Source organism: Physeter macrocephalus, chromosome 15, assembly GCF_002837175.3.
Source record: "Physeter macrocephalus isolate SW-GA chromosome 15, ASM283717v5, whole genome shotgun sequence".
NCBI classification, from domain to species: Eukaryota; Metazoa; Chordata; class Mammalia; order Artiodactyla; family Physeteridae; genus Physeter; species Physeter macrocephalus.
Window position 1 is genome coordinate 45594939 of NC_041228.1, and position 18434 is coordinate 45613372.

General features: G+C 37.3%; 1 protein-coding gene across 2 annotated transcripts in view; it reads left to right on the forward strand.

Annotated features, from left to right (window-relative positions):
• The window catches only part of PIP4P2 (phosphatidylinositol-4,5-bisphosphate 4-phosphatase 2), an 88874-nt gene that overhangs the window by 26238 nt on the left and 44202 nt on the right, over positions 1-18434 (forward strand). For both annotated transcript variants that reach the window (XM_024115861.2, XM_024115863.2), the window contains one exon: positions 10866-10972. In XM_024115861.2, the coding sequence (XP_023971629.1) occupies positions 10866-10972 (107 nt within the window). The remainder of the gene's footprint in view (positions 1-10865; positions 10973-18434) is intronic.

The following is an 18434-nucleotide window of genomic DNA, read 5'->3' on the forward strand; positions in this document are numbered from 1 at the left end:
TGAGCAGTAACATTTTGAAAGGAATCTTTTTTTCTGAGCAGTAGGTCTCAACAGTGGGCTTAAAATATTCAGTAAACCAGGTTGTAAAGAGATGTGCAATCATCCAGGCTTTGCTGCTCCATTTGTGAGCACAGGCAGAGTAGATTTAGCATAATTCTGAAGCCCTCTAGGATTTTAGATGGTAAATGAGCATTGGCTTCAACTTCAAGTCACCAGCTGCATCAGCCCCTAACAAGAGAGTCAGCCTGTCCTTTGAAGCTTTGAAGCCAGACATTGACTTCTCCTCTTTAACTATGAAGGTTCTAGATGGCATTTTCTTCCACTAAAAGGCTTTTCATCTACATTGAAAATATTTACTGTAGCCACCTTTCTTAATTAGCTTAGCTAGATTTTCTGAATAACTTGCTGCAGCTTCAACATCAGAACTTGCAATTCAACCTTGCAATTTTTTTTTTATTGAAGTATAGTTGATTTACAATGTTGTGTCAGTTGCAGGTGTACAGCAAAGTGATTCATATGTACACACACACATACACACACACACAAACACATATATGTATTCCTTTTTGGATTCATTTACCTTATAGGTTATTATAAAATATTGAATATAGTTTCCTGTGCTATATAGTTGGTCCTGGTTGGTTATCTATTTTATGATTAGTATGTATGTGTATGTTAATTCCAAACTCCTAATTTATCCCTCATCCCCGCTTCCACTTTGGACACCATAAGTTTGTTTTCTATGTCTGTGGGTCTAATTATATTTTGTATATGTTTTTTTTTTTAGATTCCACATATAAGCAATATTATATGCTATGGGTCTTTCTCTGTCTGACTTATTCATTTTAGTATGATAATCTCTAGGGCCATCCATGTTGCTGCAAATGGCATTATTTCATTCTTTTTAATGGCTGAGTAACATTCCATTCCAATATACCACATCTTCTTTATCCATTCATCTGTCATCTGATGGACAATTAGATTACTTCCATGTCTTGGCTGTTGTAAATAGTGCTGAAATGAACATTGGGGTTCATGTATCTTTCCAAATTATAGTTTTCTCTGGATATATGCCCAGGGGTGGGATTGCAGGATCATGTGGTAGCTCTACTTTTAGTTTTAACGGAATCTCCATACTGTTCTCCATAGTGGCTGCACCAATTTACATTCCCATTAACAGTGTAGGAGGGTTTTTTCTCCACACCCTCTCCAGCATTTATTATTTGTAGTCTTTTTGATGATGGCCATTCTGACATGTGTGGTGTGATATCTCATTGTAGTTTTGACTTGCATTTCTCTAATAATTAGTGATGTTGAGCATCTTTTCATGTGCCGCTTGGCCATCTGTATGTCTTTTGTGGAGAAATGTCTATTTAGGTCTTCTGCCCATTTCTTGATTGGGTTGTTTGTTTTTTGATATTGAGCCACATGAGCTGTTTATAAATTTTGGAGACTAATCCCTTGCCTGTTTCATCATTTGCAAATATTTTCTCCCATTCTGTGGGTTGTCTTTTAATTTTGTCTATGATTTCCTTTGCTGTGCAAAAGTTTTTAAGTTTAATTAGGTCTCATTTGTTTATTTTTGTTTTTATTTCCATTACTCTAAGAGTCAGCTCAGAAAAGATATTGCTGCAATTTATGTCAGAGTGTTCTGCCTATGTTTTCCTCTAAGAGTTTTATAGTATCTGTTGTTACATTGAGACCTTTAATCCATTTTGGGTTTATTTTTCTGTATGGTGTTAAAGAATGTCCTAATTTCATTTTTTTTTTTTTTTACATGTAGCTGTCCAGTTTTCCAAGCACCATTTATTGAGGAGACAGTCTTTCCTGCATTCTATAGTCTTGCCTCCTGTGTCATAGATTAATTGACCATAGGTGCATGGGTTTATTTCTGGGCTTTCTATCCTGTTCCATTGATCTAAATTTCTGTTTCTGTGCCAGTACCATACTGTCTTGATTACCATAGCTTTGTAGTATACTCTGAATTCAGGAAGCCTGATTCCTCCAGCTCTCTTTTTCTTTCTCAAGATTTGTTTGACTATTTGGGGTCTTTTATGTTTCCATACAAATTAAAAAATGTTTTGTTCTAGTTTTGTGAAAAATGCCATTGGTAATTTGATGGGGATTGCATTGAATCTGTAGATTGCCTTGGGTAGTATAGTCATTTTGAAAATATAAATTCTTCAAATCAAGAACATGGTATATCTTTCCATCTGTCTGTGTCATCTTTGATTTCTTTCTTTAGTATCTTAGAGTTTTCAGAGTACAGGTCTTTTGCCTCCTTAGATAGGTTTATGCCTAGGTATTTTATTCCTTTTGATTCAATGGTAAATGGGATTGTTTCCTTAATTTCTCTTTCTGATTTTTCATTGTTAGTGTATAAAAATTCAACATTTCTGTGTTTTAATTCTGTATCCTGCAACTTCACCGAATTCATTAATGAGCTCTGATAGTTTTTTGGTAGCATATCTAGGATTTTCTTTGTATAGTATCATGTCATCTGCAGTAACAGTTTTACTTCTTCCTTTCCAATTTGGATTCTTTTTCTTTCTTTTTCTTCTCTGATTGCCACAGCTAGGACTTCCAAAACTATATTGAAAAAAAACTGATGAGAGTGGACATCTTTGTCTTGTTCCTGGTCTTAGAGGAAATGCTTTCAGCTTTCACCGTTGAGTATGATGTTATCTGTAGGTTTGTCATATATGGCCTTTATTATGTTGAGGTATGTTTCCTCTATGCCCACTTTCTGGATAGTTTTTATCATAACTGGGTGTTGAATTTTGTCTAAAGCTTTTTCTGCATCTATTGAGATGATTATATGGTTTTTATTCTTCAATTTGTTCATGTGGTGTATCACAGTGATTGATTTGCGGGTATTCAAAATCCCTGCATCCCTGGGATAAATCCCACTTGATCATGGGGTATGATCCTTTTAATGTATTGTTGGATTCAGTTTGCTAATAGTTTGTTAAGAATTTTTGTGTCTAAGTTCATCAGTGATATTGGCGGGTAATTTTCTTTTTTTGTGGTATCTTTGTCTGGTTTTGGTATCAGGGTGATGGTGGCCTCATAGAATATTTGGAAGTGTTCTTTCCTCTGCAGTTTTTTGGAATAGTTTCAGAAGGATAGTGTTAACTTTTCTGTAAATGTTTTATATAATTTGCCTGTGAAGCCATCTGGTCCTGGACTTTTGTCTGTTGGGAGTTTTTAAATCACAGATTCAATTTCAGTAGTTGTAATTGGTCTGTTTATATTTTCTATTTCTTCCGGGTTCAGTCTTGGAAGATTGTACCTTTCTAAGAATGTGTCTATTTCTTCTAAGTTTCCATTTTCTTAGCATATAATTGCTTGTACTAGTCTCTTACGGTCCTTTGTATTTCTGTGGTGTCCATTGTAACTTCTGTTTTTCATTTCTAATTTTATTGATTTGGCCTCTCTCCCTTCTTTTTTGATGAGTCTGGCTAAAGGTTTATCAATTTTATTTATCTTTCCAAAGAATCAGATTTTAGTTTCATTGATCTTTTCTATTGTTTTTTTCATCTCTATTTCATTTATTTCTGCTCTGATCTCTTTGATTTCTTTCCTCTACTAACTATGGGTTTTGTTTGTTCTTTCTCTAGTTGCTTTAAGTGTAAGGTTAGGTTGTTTGTTTGAGATTTTTCCTGAGATAAGCTTGTATCTCTATAAACTTCCCTCTTAGAACTGCTTTTGCTGCATCCCATATATTTTAGATCATTGCATCTTCATTTTCATTTATCTCTAGGTATTTTTTGATTTCTTCTTTTTTTCTTCAGTGATCCATTGGTTGTTTAGTAGCCTACTGTTTAGCCTCCATGTATATGTGGTTTCTGCAGTATTTTTCTTGTAGTTGATTTCTAATCTCATAGTGTTGTGATGGGAAAAGAGTCTTGATATGATTTCAATTTTCTTAACTTTACCAAGTCTTGCTTTGTGGCCCAGCATTTGATCTATCCTGGGGAATGTTCCATGTGCACTTGAAAATAATGTATTCTGCTGTTTGGGGATGGAATGCTCTATAGATATCAATTAAGTGCATCTGGTCTAATGTGTCATTTAAGGCCTGTGCTTCCTTATTGATTTTCTTTCTGGATGATCTGTCCATTGATGAAACTGGGGTGTTAAAGTCTCCCACTATTATTGTGTTACTGTCAATTTCTCCTTTTATGGCTGTTAGCATATGCCTTATATATTGAAGTGCTCCTGTGTTAGGTGAATATATATTTAAAATTGTTATATCTTCTTCTTACAATGATCCCTTGATCATTATGTAGTGTCCTTCTTTGTCTCTTGTAGCAGTCTTTATTTTAAAGTCTAATTTTGCCTGATGTTAGTATTGCTATTCCATCTTTCTTTTGATTTCCATTTGCATGGAATACCTTTTGCCATCCCCTACTTTCAGTCTGTATTTGTCCCTAGATCTGAAGTGGGTCTCTGTTGTAGACAACGTATATATGGGTCTTGTTTTTTATCCATTCAGGCAGTGTATGTCTTTTGGTTGGAGCATTTAATCTGTTTACATTTGAGGTAATTATCAATATATATGTTATTATTGCCATTTTGTTCATTATTTTGGATTTGTTTTTGTGAAGTCTTTTTTCTTCCTTTCCTCTTTTGTTCTCTTCTTTTGTGATTTGATGACTAACTTTAGTGTTGGATTTCTTTTTCTTTTTGGTGTGTATATCTATTATAGATGTTTGATTTGTGGTTACTATGAGGTTTTGATATAGCAGTCTCTCTATATATACATGATTGTTTTAAGTTGCTTGTCTCTTAATTTTAAATGCATTAAAAATATCCTGCATTTGTACTCTACTCTTATGATTATTGTCTTGATATCATATTTGTGTGTGGATAATTTTCTACCTTTACTTTATGTTTGCCTTTACCAGTGAGCTTTCCCATTTCATCATTTTCTTGTTTATAGTTGTGGGCTTTTCTTTTCTGCCTAGGGAAGTTCCTTTAGCTTTTGTTGTAAAATTGGTTTTGGTGGTGCTGAACTCTTTTAACTTTGCTTGTCTGTAAAGCTTTTGATTTCTCTGTCAAATCTGAATGAGACCCTTGCTGGGTAGAGTGTTCTTGGTTGTAGGTTTTTCCCCTTTCATCACTTTAAATATATCATGCCACTCCCTTCTGGCCTGTAGTGTTTTCACTGAAAAATCAGCTGATAGTCTTTTGGGGATTCCCTTGTATGTTATTTATTGCTTTTCCCTTGTTGCTTTTAATATTTTCTCTTTATCTGTAACTTTTGTCAGTTCAGTTATTATGTGTCTTGGCATGTTCCTCCTTGGGTTAATCCTGTATGGGACTCTCTGTGGTTTTATGGACTTGGGTTCCTGTTTCCTTTCCAATGTTAGGGAAGTTTTCAGCTATTATCTCATCAAATATTTTCTCAGGCCCATTGTCTCTGTCCTCCTTCTGGGACCTCAATATTGCAAGTGTTGGTACTTTTGATGTTGTCCCAGAGATCTCTTAAACTGTTAAACTGTGTTTATTTCTTTTCATTCTATTTTCTTTATTCTGTTCCACAGCAGTGATTTCCACCATTCTGTCTTCCAGCTCAATTGTCTGTTCTTCTGTCTCATTTATTCTGCTATTGATTCCTTCTAGTGTGTTTTTCATTTTTGTACTCTTCAACTCTGTTTGGTTGTTCTTTATATTTTCTAACTCTTTGTTAAAAAGTTCTTGTAAGTTCTTGCTTGAGCATCCATTCTTTTCCTGAGTTCTTGGATCATCTTTACTATCATTACTCTGAACTCTTTCTTGGGTAGTTTGCCTATCTCTACTTCACTTAGTTGTTCTTCTGGGGTTTTATCTTGTTCCTTTGTCTGGAACATATTCCTCTGTCTTCTCATTTTGTCTAAAATTCTATTTGTATTTTTATGTATATGGAAGGTTAGATATGTTTCTCAACCTTGCAGAAGTGGCCATCTGTAGGGGATTTCCTGTGTGTCCCAGTAGTACAGTCCCCTCTCATCACCGAGGGCCAGGGACCAGCTGGTCCCAGGGTAGATTCGGACCTGTGTTTGTAGACTCAGTTCCACTGACTGCTGGATTGTGGTTTCTTGCTTCTGGTGTCTGCCTCCTTGTGGGTGAGGCTGGTCTAGAGGCTTATGCAGGCTTCCTGGTGGATGGGGCCAGTGCCTGCCCACTGGTGGGTGGAGCTGGGTCTTGGCTTTCTGATGGGCGGGACCATATCAAGGGATGTGTCTAGAGGCAGCTGTGTGCTGAGGAACTCTTTACGCAGCCTGTCTGCTGATGGGTGAAGCTGTGTTCCCACCTTGTTGGTTGTTTGGCCTGAGACATCCCAGCACTGGAGCCTACAGGCTGTTGGGTGGGACCAGGACTTGATGCCAAAATGTTGGCCTCTAGGAGAGCTCATGCCAATGAATGTCCCCTGGTAACACTGTCACCAGTGTTGTTGTCCCCAGAGTGAGCCACAGCCACCCTCCCGCCTCCCCAGAATACCCTTCAAGACCAGCAGGTGTGTCTGCCCCAGGCTCCTATGAAGTCATTGCTTTTACCCTGGCTATCAGGGTGGATAGTGGAGTCTCTATTTCTGAGTCTCCAAAGTCTCTGCAGGAGTCCTATGGAGCTCCTGCAATCAAGCCCTTCTGGCCTTCAAAGCCAAATGGTCTGAGGGCTCCTCCTCCAATGCCAGACCCCCAGGCTGCAGAGCCCGATGTGGGGCTCAGAACTGTCACTCCTATGGGAGAACTTCTGCGATATAATTGTTCTCCAGTTTGTGGGCAGCGCACCTGGGTGGGTATGGAATTTCATTATATCAGGAGTGCACCCCTTCTACTGTCTTATTGTGGTTCTTCTTATGCCTTTGGATGTAAAATATCTTTTTTAGTAGGTTCCACTCTTCTTAATCGATGGTTGTTCAGCAGTTAGTTGTGATTTTGGTTTGCTCAAGAGAAGAAGTAAGCTGAAGGCCCTTCTACTCTGCCATCTTGGACAGGAATTGAAAAATTCTGCAGTTTTGCATGACACATACTGTTGGTTATGCAGTTAAGCACACAAGCCCTGGAGTCAGACTGCTGGGGTTCAGATTCAGCTTCTTTCCTTTAACCTCTATGTGATTGACAGCTAATGTCTCTATCTTCATGGAATTTATACCTCTTATTTCACCCTTAGTCTAGCTTCAGGGACCTTGTGCAGAGGACTTGCACCTAATGAGTTGGATTAGTTTGGATTAGAGTTCCCAGCTCAGAGCTGCTCCTGATATCTAGAATTTGCAAGCTGGGCCGTTGGCAGTTCACCTTGCAATTTTATTTTATGGAGATGGCTCCTTTCTTTAAACTTCATAAACTAACCTTTGCTAGCTTCGAACTTTTCTTCTACAGTTTTGTCGCCTGTTAGCCTTCATAGAATTGAATAGAGTTAGGGTCTTGCTCTGGATTAGGCTTTGGCTTAAAGAGTGTTAAAGAATTACACAAAATAAAGTCAAGCCTTGACTAAGCCGTAAAAAGCCATAGTTAAAACCAAGCTTGGGCTTCCCTGGTGGCGCAGTGGTTGCGCGTCCGCCTGCCGATGCAGGGGAACCGGGTTTGCGTCCCGGTCTGGGAGGATCCCACATGCCGCGGAGCAGCTGGGCCCGTGAGCCATGGCCGCTGAGCCTGCGCGTCCGGAGCCTGTGCTCCGCAACGGGAGAGGCCACAGCAGAGGGAGGCCCGCATACCACAAAAAAGAGGGAGGCCCGCATCCCACAAAAAAAAAAAAAAAAAAAAACCAAGCTAAACCACGAAAGTGACTTTAATACAATCTACTGCACGACAGCAGTATGTTATATCTGGTTTGATCATCTATCCAGACCACTAAAACTTTCTCCATATCTGCAATAAGACCGTTTTGCTTTCTTATCATTTGTATGTTCACTGGAGTAGCACTTTTATTTTCCTTTGAGAACTTTTCCTTTGCATTTACAACTTGGCTGTTTTGTGCAAGAGGCTTAGCTTTTGGCCTGTCTCAGCTTTGGACATGCCTTCCTCACTAAGTTTAATCATTTCTAGCTTTTGATTTAAAGTGAGAGATGTGTGAATCTTCCTTTCACTTCAATACTTAAAGGCCATTGTAGGGTTATTAACTGGCCTAATTTCAATATTGTGTCTCAGGGAATAGGGAGGCCCAAGGAGAGGGAGCGAGAAAGGGTCACTAGGTGGAGCAGTCAGAATAGATACAACATTCATCAATTAAGTTTGCTGTCTTATATGGGCAAAATTTGTGGCACTCCAAAACAATCACAGTACTAACATCAAAGATCACTGATCACAGATCAACATAACAAATATCATAATAATGAAAAAAGATTCCAAAATTGTGAGAATTACCAAAATTGTGACACAGAGACACAAGGTGAGCAAATGCTATTTGAAAAATGATGCTGATAGACTTGCTTGATGCAAGATTGCCACAAACCTTCAATTTGTAAAATAGCACAGTATCTGCAAAGCACAATAAAGCACAGCACAGTAAAATGAGGTATGTCTGTATAAAAATAAATCTTTTTATTTGCCAAACACACATTTACTTAATGGTAAAATATGTATATAGAGAAATTAAGACAAATTCTGGTTCTTGATACTTTAGATTATATAAGAATACATTCTGGATGTTTGTGAATTTTAGATTGTCAGATTCTATCTATAATATAGCTTAATAAATTGCAGATGGCTTATTGCTAACTTATATATATTGCTACCAAGGTTATTTACTTAAAATTCTTAAATCGTAAAAAAAAATATGTTGCAGACTTACAGAAAGTTAGAAAAATAGTAGTACATAGTATAGAGAATTCCCATGTGGGCCCCTCACTCACATTCCACAAACATTGTCACTTTGCCAAAATAACTTTCTAAATAAATAAATATTTTTTTCAAAACCTTTTAAGGTAATTGTGGACATGGTGCTCTTCAACCCCTAAACATTTTAGTGTAAATTTCCTAAAATTTAGTGTAAATTTTCCTAAAGAAAAAGAGGACATTCACTTATACAATCACAGTACAGTTATCAAATTCAGGAAATTAACATTGATACAATACTGTTATTTAATCTTTTGACTTAATTCATGTTTGCCCAATTGTTCCATTAAAAAAAAAATCTGGTCCAGGAGTCAATTTAGAATTACATGTTGCATTTGATCATGTTTCTTTAATCTCCCTTAATCTGAAATTTAGTCTTTGTCTTCTATTGCCTTGACAGTTTTGAAGAGTACAGGTAAGATATTTTGTGGAATGTTCCTCATTTGGGTTTGTCTGATGTTATTTTGTGATTAAATTCAGGTTATACATTTTGGCAAGCATGCCACAGGAGTGGTGTTCTATTCCTCTCAGTGCATCAGAGCTTATTTGCTTTAACAAGCTTAAGTCCTAGTAATGAGAGGAGTGTTTTCTTTGGTGTTATTTATTCTAGCTTTTAAATTTACTGTAAAGTTAAAGAAAAAAGGAAATGCTAGTATTAGGAGCTATAATACGTTTTTTTTAAGCTAAAAGATGCCATAAAATTAATCACTTGTATTCTAGTGAGTAAAGTTTAAGAAAAATTCAAATTTGTGATATACTCTTCTTTCCCTACTATTCTTTTCGAGCTTGCTTTTCTCAGACGTGTGCAAGAAGCCTCAGTGAATGTTTGCCCCTGGCCAGGCAGATAAATGACCTTGTCTTGTGAACTTTAAATGGAAAACAACTCCAGGCCAATACAAACTAATTTTGAAATATGCCCTTCATAATTAAATCTCTACAGTTCCCCAAATTTTACAGAGTGTTTACCAACATTTGAGCTATTTAAAATCACCTACGATTCATCATTAATTATTAGAGAAATGCAAATCTAAACTACAATGAGGTACCACCTCACACCGGTCAGGATGGCCATCATTAAAAAGTCTACAAATAATAAATGCTACAGAGAGTGTGGAGGAAAAGGAAGCCTCCTACACTGTTGGTGGGAATGTAAATTGGTGCAGCCACTATGGAAAACAGTATGGAAGTTCCCCCAAAAACTAAAAACAGAGTTGCCATATGATCCAGCAATACTACTCTTGGGCATATACCCAGACAAGACTTTAGTTCGAAAAGGTACATGCACCTCTATGTTCATAGCAGCACTATTTACAATAGCCAAGACATGGAAACAACCTAAGTGTCCATTGACAGATGAATGGATAAAGAATATGTGAGATATATATATATATATATATATATATATATATATATAAAATATATATGTATATACAATGGAATATTACTCAGCCATTGAAAAGAATGAAATAATGCCATTTGTAGCAATATGGATGCAACTAGAGATTATCATACTAAGTGAAGTAAGTCAGAAAGAGAAAGACAAATGCCATATGATATCACTTACATGTGGAATCTAAAATATGATACTATCTATGAAACAGAAACAGAATCACAGACATAGAGAACAGACTTGTGGCTGCCAAGGGGCAGAGGGATTGGGAGGGAAGGATTGGGAGGTTGGGAGTAGCAGATGCAAACTATTATATATAGGATGGATAAACAACAAGGTCCTATTTTATAACACAGGGAACTATATTCAATATCCTGTGATAAACCATAATGGAAAAGAATATGAAAAAGAATATGTATATGTATAACCGAGTCATTTTGCTGTACAGCAGAAATTAACATGGCATTGTAAATCAACTATACTTCAATAAAATTTAAAAAATCACTTACGATGCACTTTTCCTTAATGTGTACACTGGTAGCACTATGGGGAGCCTTAGATTTTAAGAATCATTTCCATTTTATATACAAACAAGTTTTGGCAATCTGTACTTTGGTTAATTTGCTGTGTTTATATTTTCTTCTCTTGTCTAGCCAATCAAAAACCCCCCAACAGGGAAGAAGTATGTTAGATGCCCTTGTAATTGTCTCCTCATTTGTAAGGACACATCACGGCGAATAGGATGTCCAAGACCCAACTGGTAAGACATAAAGATTCATTCATTCATTCATTTGTTCATTCAACAAGTACTTTTTTTTTTTTGTGGTACGTGGGCCTCTCACTGCCGTGGCCTCTCCCGTTGCGGAGCACAGTCTCCGGATGCACAGGCTCAGCGGCCATGGCTCACGGGCCCAGCCGCTCCGTGGCACGTGGGATCCTCCCGGATCGGGGCACGAACCCGTGTCCCCTGCATCGGCAGGCGGACTCTCAACCACTGCTCCACCAGGGAAGCCCAACAAGTACTTATTAAAGACTCATTATGTGGCAGGTTTTGTTCTAAACAGTCTTTCTCCTCAAAGTAATTATATAACCTACAGCATTTCTTTTCTTTGTTAAAGCAATAATACTACTTAGTTTGAAATTAATGGTTACAGTTGTTTTGTTTTTTTTTTTTTTTGCTGTTATTTTTATTTCCAGCTTATAGTTGACAAATCTGAAGCTCTGAGGGAGAAAATAAATAGTTCAAATCAGTGCTCTTCACACTTTTTAAACATTTGGCTGTGATGACAAGTGTAAAATACATTTTATTTTACAACCCAAAATTCATGTGTTCATATACATACATACATACACACACTCATATATTTGAAACAAAAGTTTCACAAAGAAAATTTACATTTGCTATATGCAGTGCACTCAGATTTTTTCGTATTTTACTTACTCTGTTTCTGACCATTTATCTTTTTTTTTCTTTCCTTCTTTTTTTTTTTGAACATCTTTATTGTAGTATAATTGCTTTACAATGGTTTGTTAGTTTCTCCTTTATAACAAAGTGAATCAGCTATACATATACATATATTCCCATATCTCTTCACTCTTGCATCTGCATCCCTCCCACCCTCCCTATCCCACCCCTCTAGATGGTCACAAAACACGGAGCTGATCTCCCTGTGCTATGCAGCTGCTTCCCACTAGCTATCTATTTTACACTTGGTAGTGTATATATGTCCATGCCACTCTCTCACTTTGTCCCAGCTTACCCTTCACCCCGCCATGTCCTCAAGTCCATTCTCTGGTAGGTCTGCGTCTATTCGCATCTTGCCCCTAGGTTCTTCATGACCATTTTTTTTTTTTTTTTAGATTCTATGGCTGAGTAATATTCCATTGTATATATGTGCCAAATCTTCTTTACCCATTCATGTGTTGATGGACACTTAGGTTGCTTCCATGTCCTGGCTATTGTAAATACAGTTGCAATGTACATTGTGGTACATGTCTCTTTTTGAATTATGGTTTTCTAAGGGTATATGTCCAGTAGGGGGATTGCTGGGTAATATGGGAGTTCTATTTTTAGTTTTTTAAGGAACGTCCATACTGTTCTCCATAGTGGCTGTATCAATTTACATTCCCACCAACAGTGCAAGAGCCTTCCCTTTTTTCCACACCCTCTCCAGCATTTATTGTTTGCAGATTTTTTGATGATGGCCATTCTGACCGGTGTGAGATGATACCTGATTGTAGTTTTGATTTGTATTTCTCTAATGATTAATGATGTTGAGCATTCTTTCATGTGTTTGTTGACAATCTGTATGTCTTCTTTGGAGAAATGTCTGCTTAGGTTTTCTGCGCATTTTTGTATTGGGTTGTTTGTTTTTCTGATGTTGAGCTGCATGAGCTGCTCTTAAATTTTGGAGACTAATCCTTTGTCAGTTGCTTCATTTGCAAATATTTTCTCCCATTCTGAGGGTTGTCTTTTGGTCTTGTTTATTGTTTCCTTTGCTGTGCAAATGCTTTTAAGTTTCATTAGGTGCCATTTGTTTATTTTTGTATTTATTTCCATTTCTCTAGGAGGTGGGTCAGAAAGGATCTTCTGTGATTTATGTCATAGAGTGTTTTACCTGTGTTTTCCTCTGAGAGTTTGATAGTGTCTGGCCTTACATTTAGGTCTTTAATCCATTTTGAGTTTATTTTGTGTATGGTGTTAGGGAGTGTTCTAATTTCATTCTTTTACATGTACCTGTCCAGTTTTCCCAGCACTATTTATTGAAGAGGCTGTCTATTCTCCACTGTATATTCTTGCCTCCTTTATCAAAGATAAGGTGACCATATGTGTGTGGGTTTATCTCTGGGCTTTCTATTCTGTTCCATTGATCCATATTTCTGTGTTTGTGCCAGTACCATACTGTCTTGATTACTGTAGCTTTGTAGTATAGTCTGAAGTCAGGGAGCCTAATTCCTCCAGCTCCGTTTTTTTCTCAAGATTGCTTTAGCAATTTGGGGTCTTTTTTGTTTCCATACAAACTGTGAACTTTTTTCTTCCAGTTCTGTGAAAAATGCCAGTGGTAGTTTGATAGGGATTGCACTGAATCTGTAGGTTGCTTTGGGTAGTAGAGTCATTTTCACAATGTTATTCCTTCCAATCCAAGAATATGATATATCTCTCCATCTGTTTGTATCATCTTTAATATCTTTCATCAGTGTCTTATAATTTTCTGCATACAGGCCTTTTGTCTCCTTAGGTAGGTTTATTCCTAGGTATTTTATTCTTTTTCTTGCAGTGGTAAATGGGAGTGTTTTCTTAATTTCACTTTCAGATTTTTCATCATTAACGTAAACGAATGCAAGAGATTTTTGTGCAGTAATTTTGTATCCTGCTACTTTACCAAATTCATTGATTAGTACTTTCCTGTTAGCATCTTTAGGATTCTGTATGTTTAGTGTCATGTCATCTGCAAAGTGACAGCTTTACTTCTTCTTTTCCAATTTGGATTCCTTTTATTTCTTTTTCTTCTCTGATTGCTGTGGCTAAAACTTCCAAAACTATGTTGAACAATAGAGGTGAGAGTGGGCAACCTTGTCTTGTTCCTGATCTTATGGAAATGTTTCAGTTTTTCACCACTGAGGATGATGTTGGCTGTGGGTTTGTCATATATGGCCTTTATTATGTTGAGGTAAGTTCCCTCTATGCCTACTTTCGAGAGGGTTGTTATCATAAACGGGTGTTGAATTTTGTCAAAAGCTTTCTCTGCGTCTATTGAAATGGTCATATTGTTTTTTTCCTTCAATTTGTTAATATGGTGTATTACATTGATTGATTTGTGTATATTGAAGAATCCTTGAATTCCTGGCATAAACCCCACTTGATCATGTTGTATGATCCTTTTAATGTGCTGCTGGATTCTGTTTGCTAGTATGTTGTTGAGGATTTTTGCATCTATGTTCATCAGTGATATTGGCCTGTAGTTTCTTTTATTTGTGACATCTTTGTCTGGTTTTGGTATCAGTGTGATGGTGGCCTCCTACAATGAGTTTGGGAGTGTTCCTCCCTCTGCTATATTTTGGAAGAGTTTGAGAAAAATAGGTGTAAACTGTTCTCTAAATCTTTGATAGAATTCGCCTGTGAAGTCATCTGGCCCTGGGCTTTTGTTTATTGGAAGATTTTTTTTTTTTTTTAAAGAAGATGTTCAGAGTAGGAGTTTATTAATTTTATTTATTATTTATTTTTGCTGTGTTGGGTCTCTGTTTCCCTGCGAGGGCTTTCTCTAGTTGTGGCAAGTGGAGACCAGTCTTCATCGCAGTGTGCAGGCCTCTCACTATCGCGGCCTCTCTTGTTGTGGAGCACAGGCTCCAGACACGCAGGCTCAGTAGTTGTGGCTCATGGGCCTAGTTGCTACACGGCATGTGGGATCTTCCCAGACCAGGGCTCGAACCCGTGTCCCCTGCATTAGCAGGCAGATTCTCAACCATGCACCAACAGGGAAGCCCTATTGGAAGATTTTTAATCACAGTGTCAATTCAGTGCTTGTGATTGGTCTGTTCATATTTTCTATTTCTTCCTGATTCAGTCTCAGAAGGTTGTGCATTTCTAAGAAGTTTTCCATTTCTTCCAGGTTGTCCATTTTATTGGCATATAGTTGCTTGCAGTAATCTCTCATGATCCTTTGTACTTCTACTGTGTCAGTTGTTACTTCTCCTTTTTGATTGCTAATTCTTTTCATTTGAGTCGTCTCCCTTTTTTTCTTGATGAGCCTGGCTAATGGTTTGTCAATTTTGTTTATCTTCTCAAAGAACCAGCTTTTAGTTTTATTGATCTTTGCTATCATTTCCTTCATTTCTTTTTCATTTATTTCTGATCTGATCTTTATGATTTCTTTCCTTCTGCTAACTTTTGGATTTTTTTGTTCTTCTTTCTCTAATTGTTCTAGGTGTAAGGTTAGGTTGTTTATTTGAGATGTTTCTTGTTTCTTAAGCCAGGATTGTATTGGTATAAACTTCCCTCTTAGAACTGCTTTTGCTCCATCCTATAGGCTTTGGCTAGTTGTGTTTTCATTGTCATTTCTTTCTACCTATTTTTGATTTCCTCTTTGATTTCTTCAGTGATCGCTTGGTTATGAAATAGTGTATTGTTTAGCCTCCATGTGTTTGTATTTTTTACAGATTTTTTTCTGTAATTGATATCTAGTCTCATAGCGTTGTGGTCAGAAAAGAAACGATATGATTTCAATTTTCTTAAATTTACCAAGGCTTGATTTGTGACCCAAGATCTGATCTATCCTGGAGCATGTTCCTTGAGCACTTGAGAAGAAAGTGTATTCTGTTGTTTTGGAGGGAATGTCCTGAAAGTATCAGTTAAGTCCATCTTGACTAATGTGTCATTTAAAGCTTGTGTTTCCTTATTTATTTTCATTTTGGATGATCTGTCCAATGGTGAAAGTGGGGTATTAAAGTCCCCTACTATATTGTGTTACTGTCGATTTCCCCTTCTATGACTGTTAGCCTTTGCCTTATGTATTGAGGTGCTCCTATGTTGGGTGCATAAATATTTACAATTGTTATATCTTATTCTTGGATTGATCCCTTGATCATTATGTAGTGTTCTTCTTTGTCTCTTGTAATAGTCTTTATTTTAAGGTCTATTTTGTCTGATATGAGAAGTGTTACTCCAGCTTTGTTTTGATTTCCATTTGCATGGAATATCTTTCTCCATCCCCTCACTTTCAGTCTGTATGTGTCCTTAAGTCTTAATTGGGTCTCTTGTAGACAGCATATATATGGGTCTTGTTTTTTAATCTATTCATCCAGTCTATGTCTCTTGGTGGAAGCCTTTAATACATTTACATTTAAGGTAATTATCGATGTGTATGTTCCTATTACCATTTTCTTAATTGTTTTGGGTTTGTTACTGTAGGTCTTTTCCTTCTCTTGTGTTTCCTGCCTAGAGAAGTTCTTTTAGCATTTGTTGTAAAGCTGCTTTGGTGGTGCTGAATTCTCTTAGCTATTGCTTGTTTGTAAAGGTTTTAATTTCTCCATCAAATCTGAATGAGATCCTTGCTGTGTAGAGTAATCTTAGTTGTACATTTTTCCCTTTTATCACTCTAAGTATGTCCTGCCACTCCCTTCTTGCTTGCAGAGTTTCTGCTGAAAAATCAGCTGGTATTAAAGTCCCCTACTATATTGTGTTACTGTCGATTTCCCCTTCTATGACTGTTAGCCTTTGCCTTATGTATTGAGGTGCTCCTATGTTGGGTGCATAAATATTTACAATTGTTATATCTTATTCTTGGATTGATCCCTTGATCATTATGTAGTGTTCTTCTTTGTCTCTTGTAATAGTCTTTATTTTAAGGTCTATTTTGTCTGATATGAGAAGTGTTACTCCAGCTTTGTTTTGATTTCCATTTGCATGGAATATCTTTCTCCATCCCCTCACTTTCAGTCTGTATGTGTCCTTAAGTCTTAATTGGGTCTCTTGTAGACAGCATATATATGGGTCTTGTTTTTTAATCTATTCATCCAGTCTATGTCTCTTGGTGGAAGCCTTTAATACATTTACATTTAAGGTAATTATCGATGTGTATGTTCCTATTACCATTTTCTTAATTGTTTTGGGTTTGTTACTGTAGGTCTTTTCCTTCTCTTGTGTTTCCTGCCTAGAGAAGTTCTTTTAGCATTTGTTGTAAAGCTGCTTTGGTGGTGCTGAATTCTCTTAGCTATTGCTTGTTTGTAAAGGTTTTAATTTCTCCATCAAATCTGAATGAGATCCTTGCTGTGTAGAGTAATCTTAGTTGTACATTTTTCCCTTTTATCACTCTAAGTATGTCCTGCCACTCCCTTCTTGCTTGCAGAGTTTCTGCTGAAAAATCAGCTGTTAACCTTATGGGGATTCCCTTGTTTTTCCTTTGCTGGTTTTAATCTTTTTTCTGTGAATTTAATTTTTGATTGTTTGACTAATATCTGTCTTGGTGTCTTTCTCCTTGGATTTATCCTGTATGGGACTCTCTGTGCTTCCGGGACTTGAATAACTATTTCCTTTCCCATATTAGGGAAGTTTTCAACTATAATCTCTTCAAATATTTTCTCAGTCCCTTTCTTTTTCTCTTTTTCTTCTGCGACCCCTAAAATTCGAATGTTGGTGCATTTAATGTTATCCAGAGGTCTCTGAGACCGTCCTCAGTTATTTTCCTTTTTTTTTCTTTATTCTGCTCTGCAGTAGTTATTTCCAATTTTTTATCTTCCAGGTCACTTATCCGTTCTTCTTCCTCAGTTATTCTGCTGTTGATCCCTTCTAGAGAATTTTAAATTTCATTTATTGTGTAGTTCATCATTGTTTGTTTGGTCTTTAGTTCTTCTAAGTCCTTGTTAAATGTTTCTTGTATTTTCTCCATTGTATTTCCAAGATTTTGGATCATCTTTACTATCATTATTCTCAATTCTTTTTCAGGTAGACTGCCTACTTCCTCTTCATTTGTTAGGTCTGCTGGGTTTGTACCTTGTTCCTTCATCTGCTATGTGTTTCTCTGTCTTCTCATTTTGCTTAAGTTACTGTTTTTGGGGTCTCCTTTTCGCAGGCTGCAGGTTCATCGTTCCCATTGTTTTTGGTGTCTGCCCCAAGTGTCTAAAGTTGGTTCAGGGGGTCATGCAGACTTCCTAGTGGAGGGGACTAGTGCCTATGTTCTGATGGATGATGCTGGATCCTGTCTTTCTGGTGGGCAGGTCCATGTGTGGTGGTGTGTTTTGGGGTGTCTGACCTTATTATGATTTTAGGCAGCCTCTCTGCTAATGGGTGGGTTGTGTTCCTGTCTTGCTAGTTGTTTGGCATAGGGTGTCCAGCACTGTAGCTTGCTGATCGTTGAGTCGAGCTGGTTCTTGGCGTTGAGATGGAGATCTCTGGGAGATTTTCCCCGTTTGATATTACTTGTAGCTGTGTGGCCTCTGGTGGACCAATGTCCTGAACTTGGCTCTCCGACCTCAGAGGCACAGCCCTGATGTCTGTCCAGAGCACCAAGAGCCTGTTATCCACACAGCTGAAAATAAAAGGGTGAATGAAAAGAAACAAAGAGCGCACACGCATGAGAGAGAGAGAGAGAGAGAGAGAGAGAGGGAGAGAGAGAGAGAGAGAGAGAGAGAGAGGGAGAGAGAGAGAGGGAGGGAGGGAGGAAGGGAGGAAGGAGAAAGAAAGAAAGAAAGAAAGAAAGAAAGAAAGAAAGAAAGAAAGAAAAGAA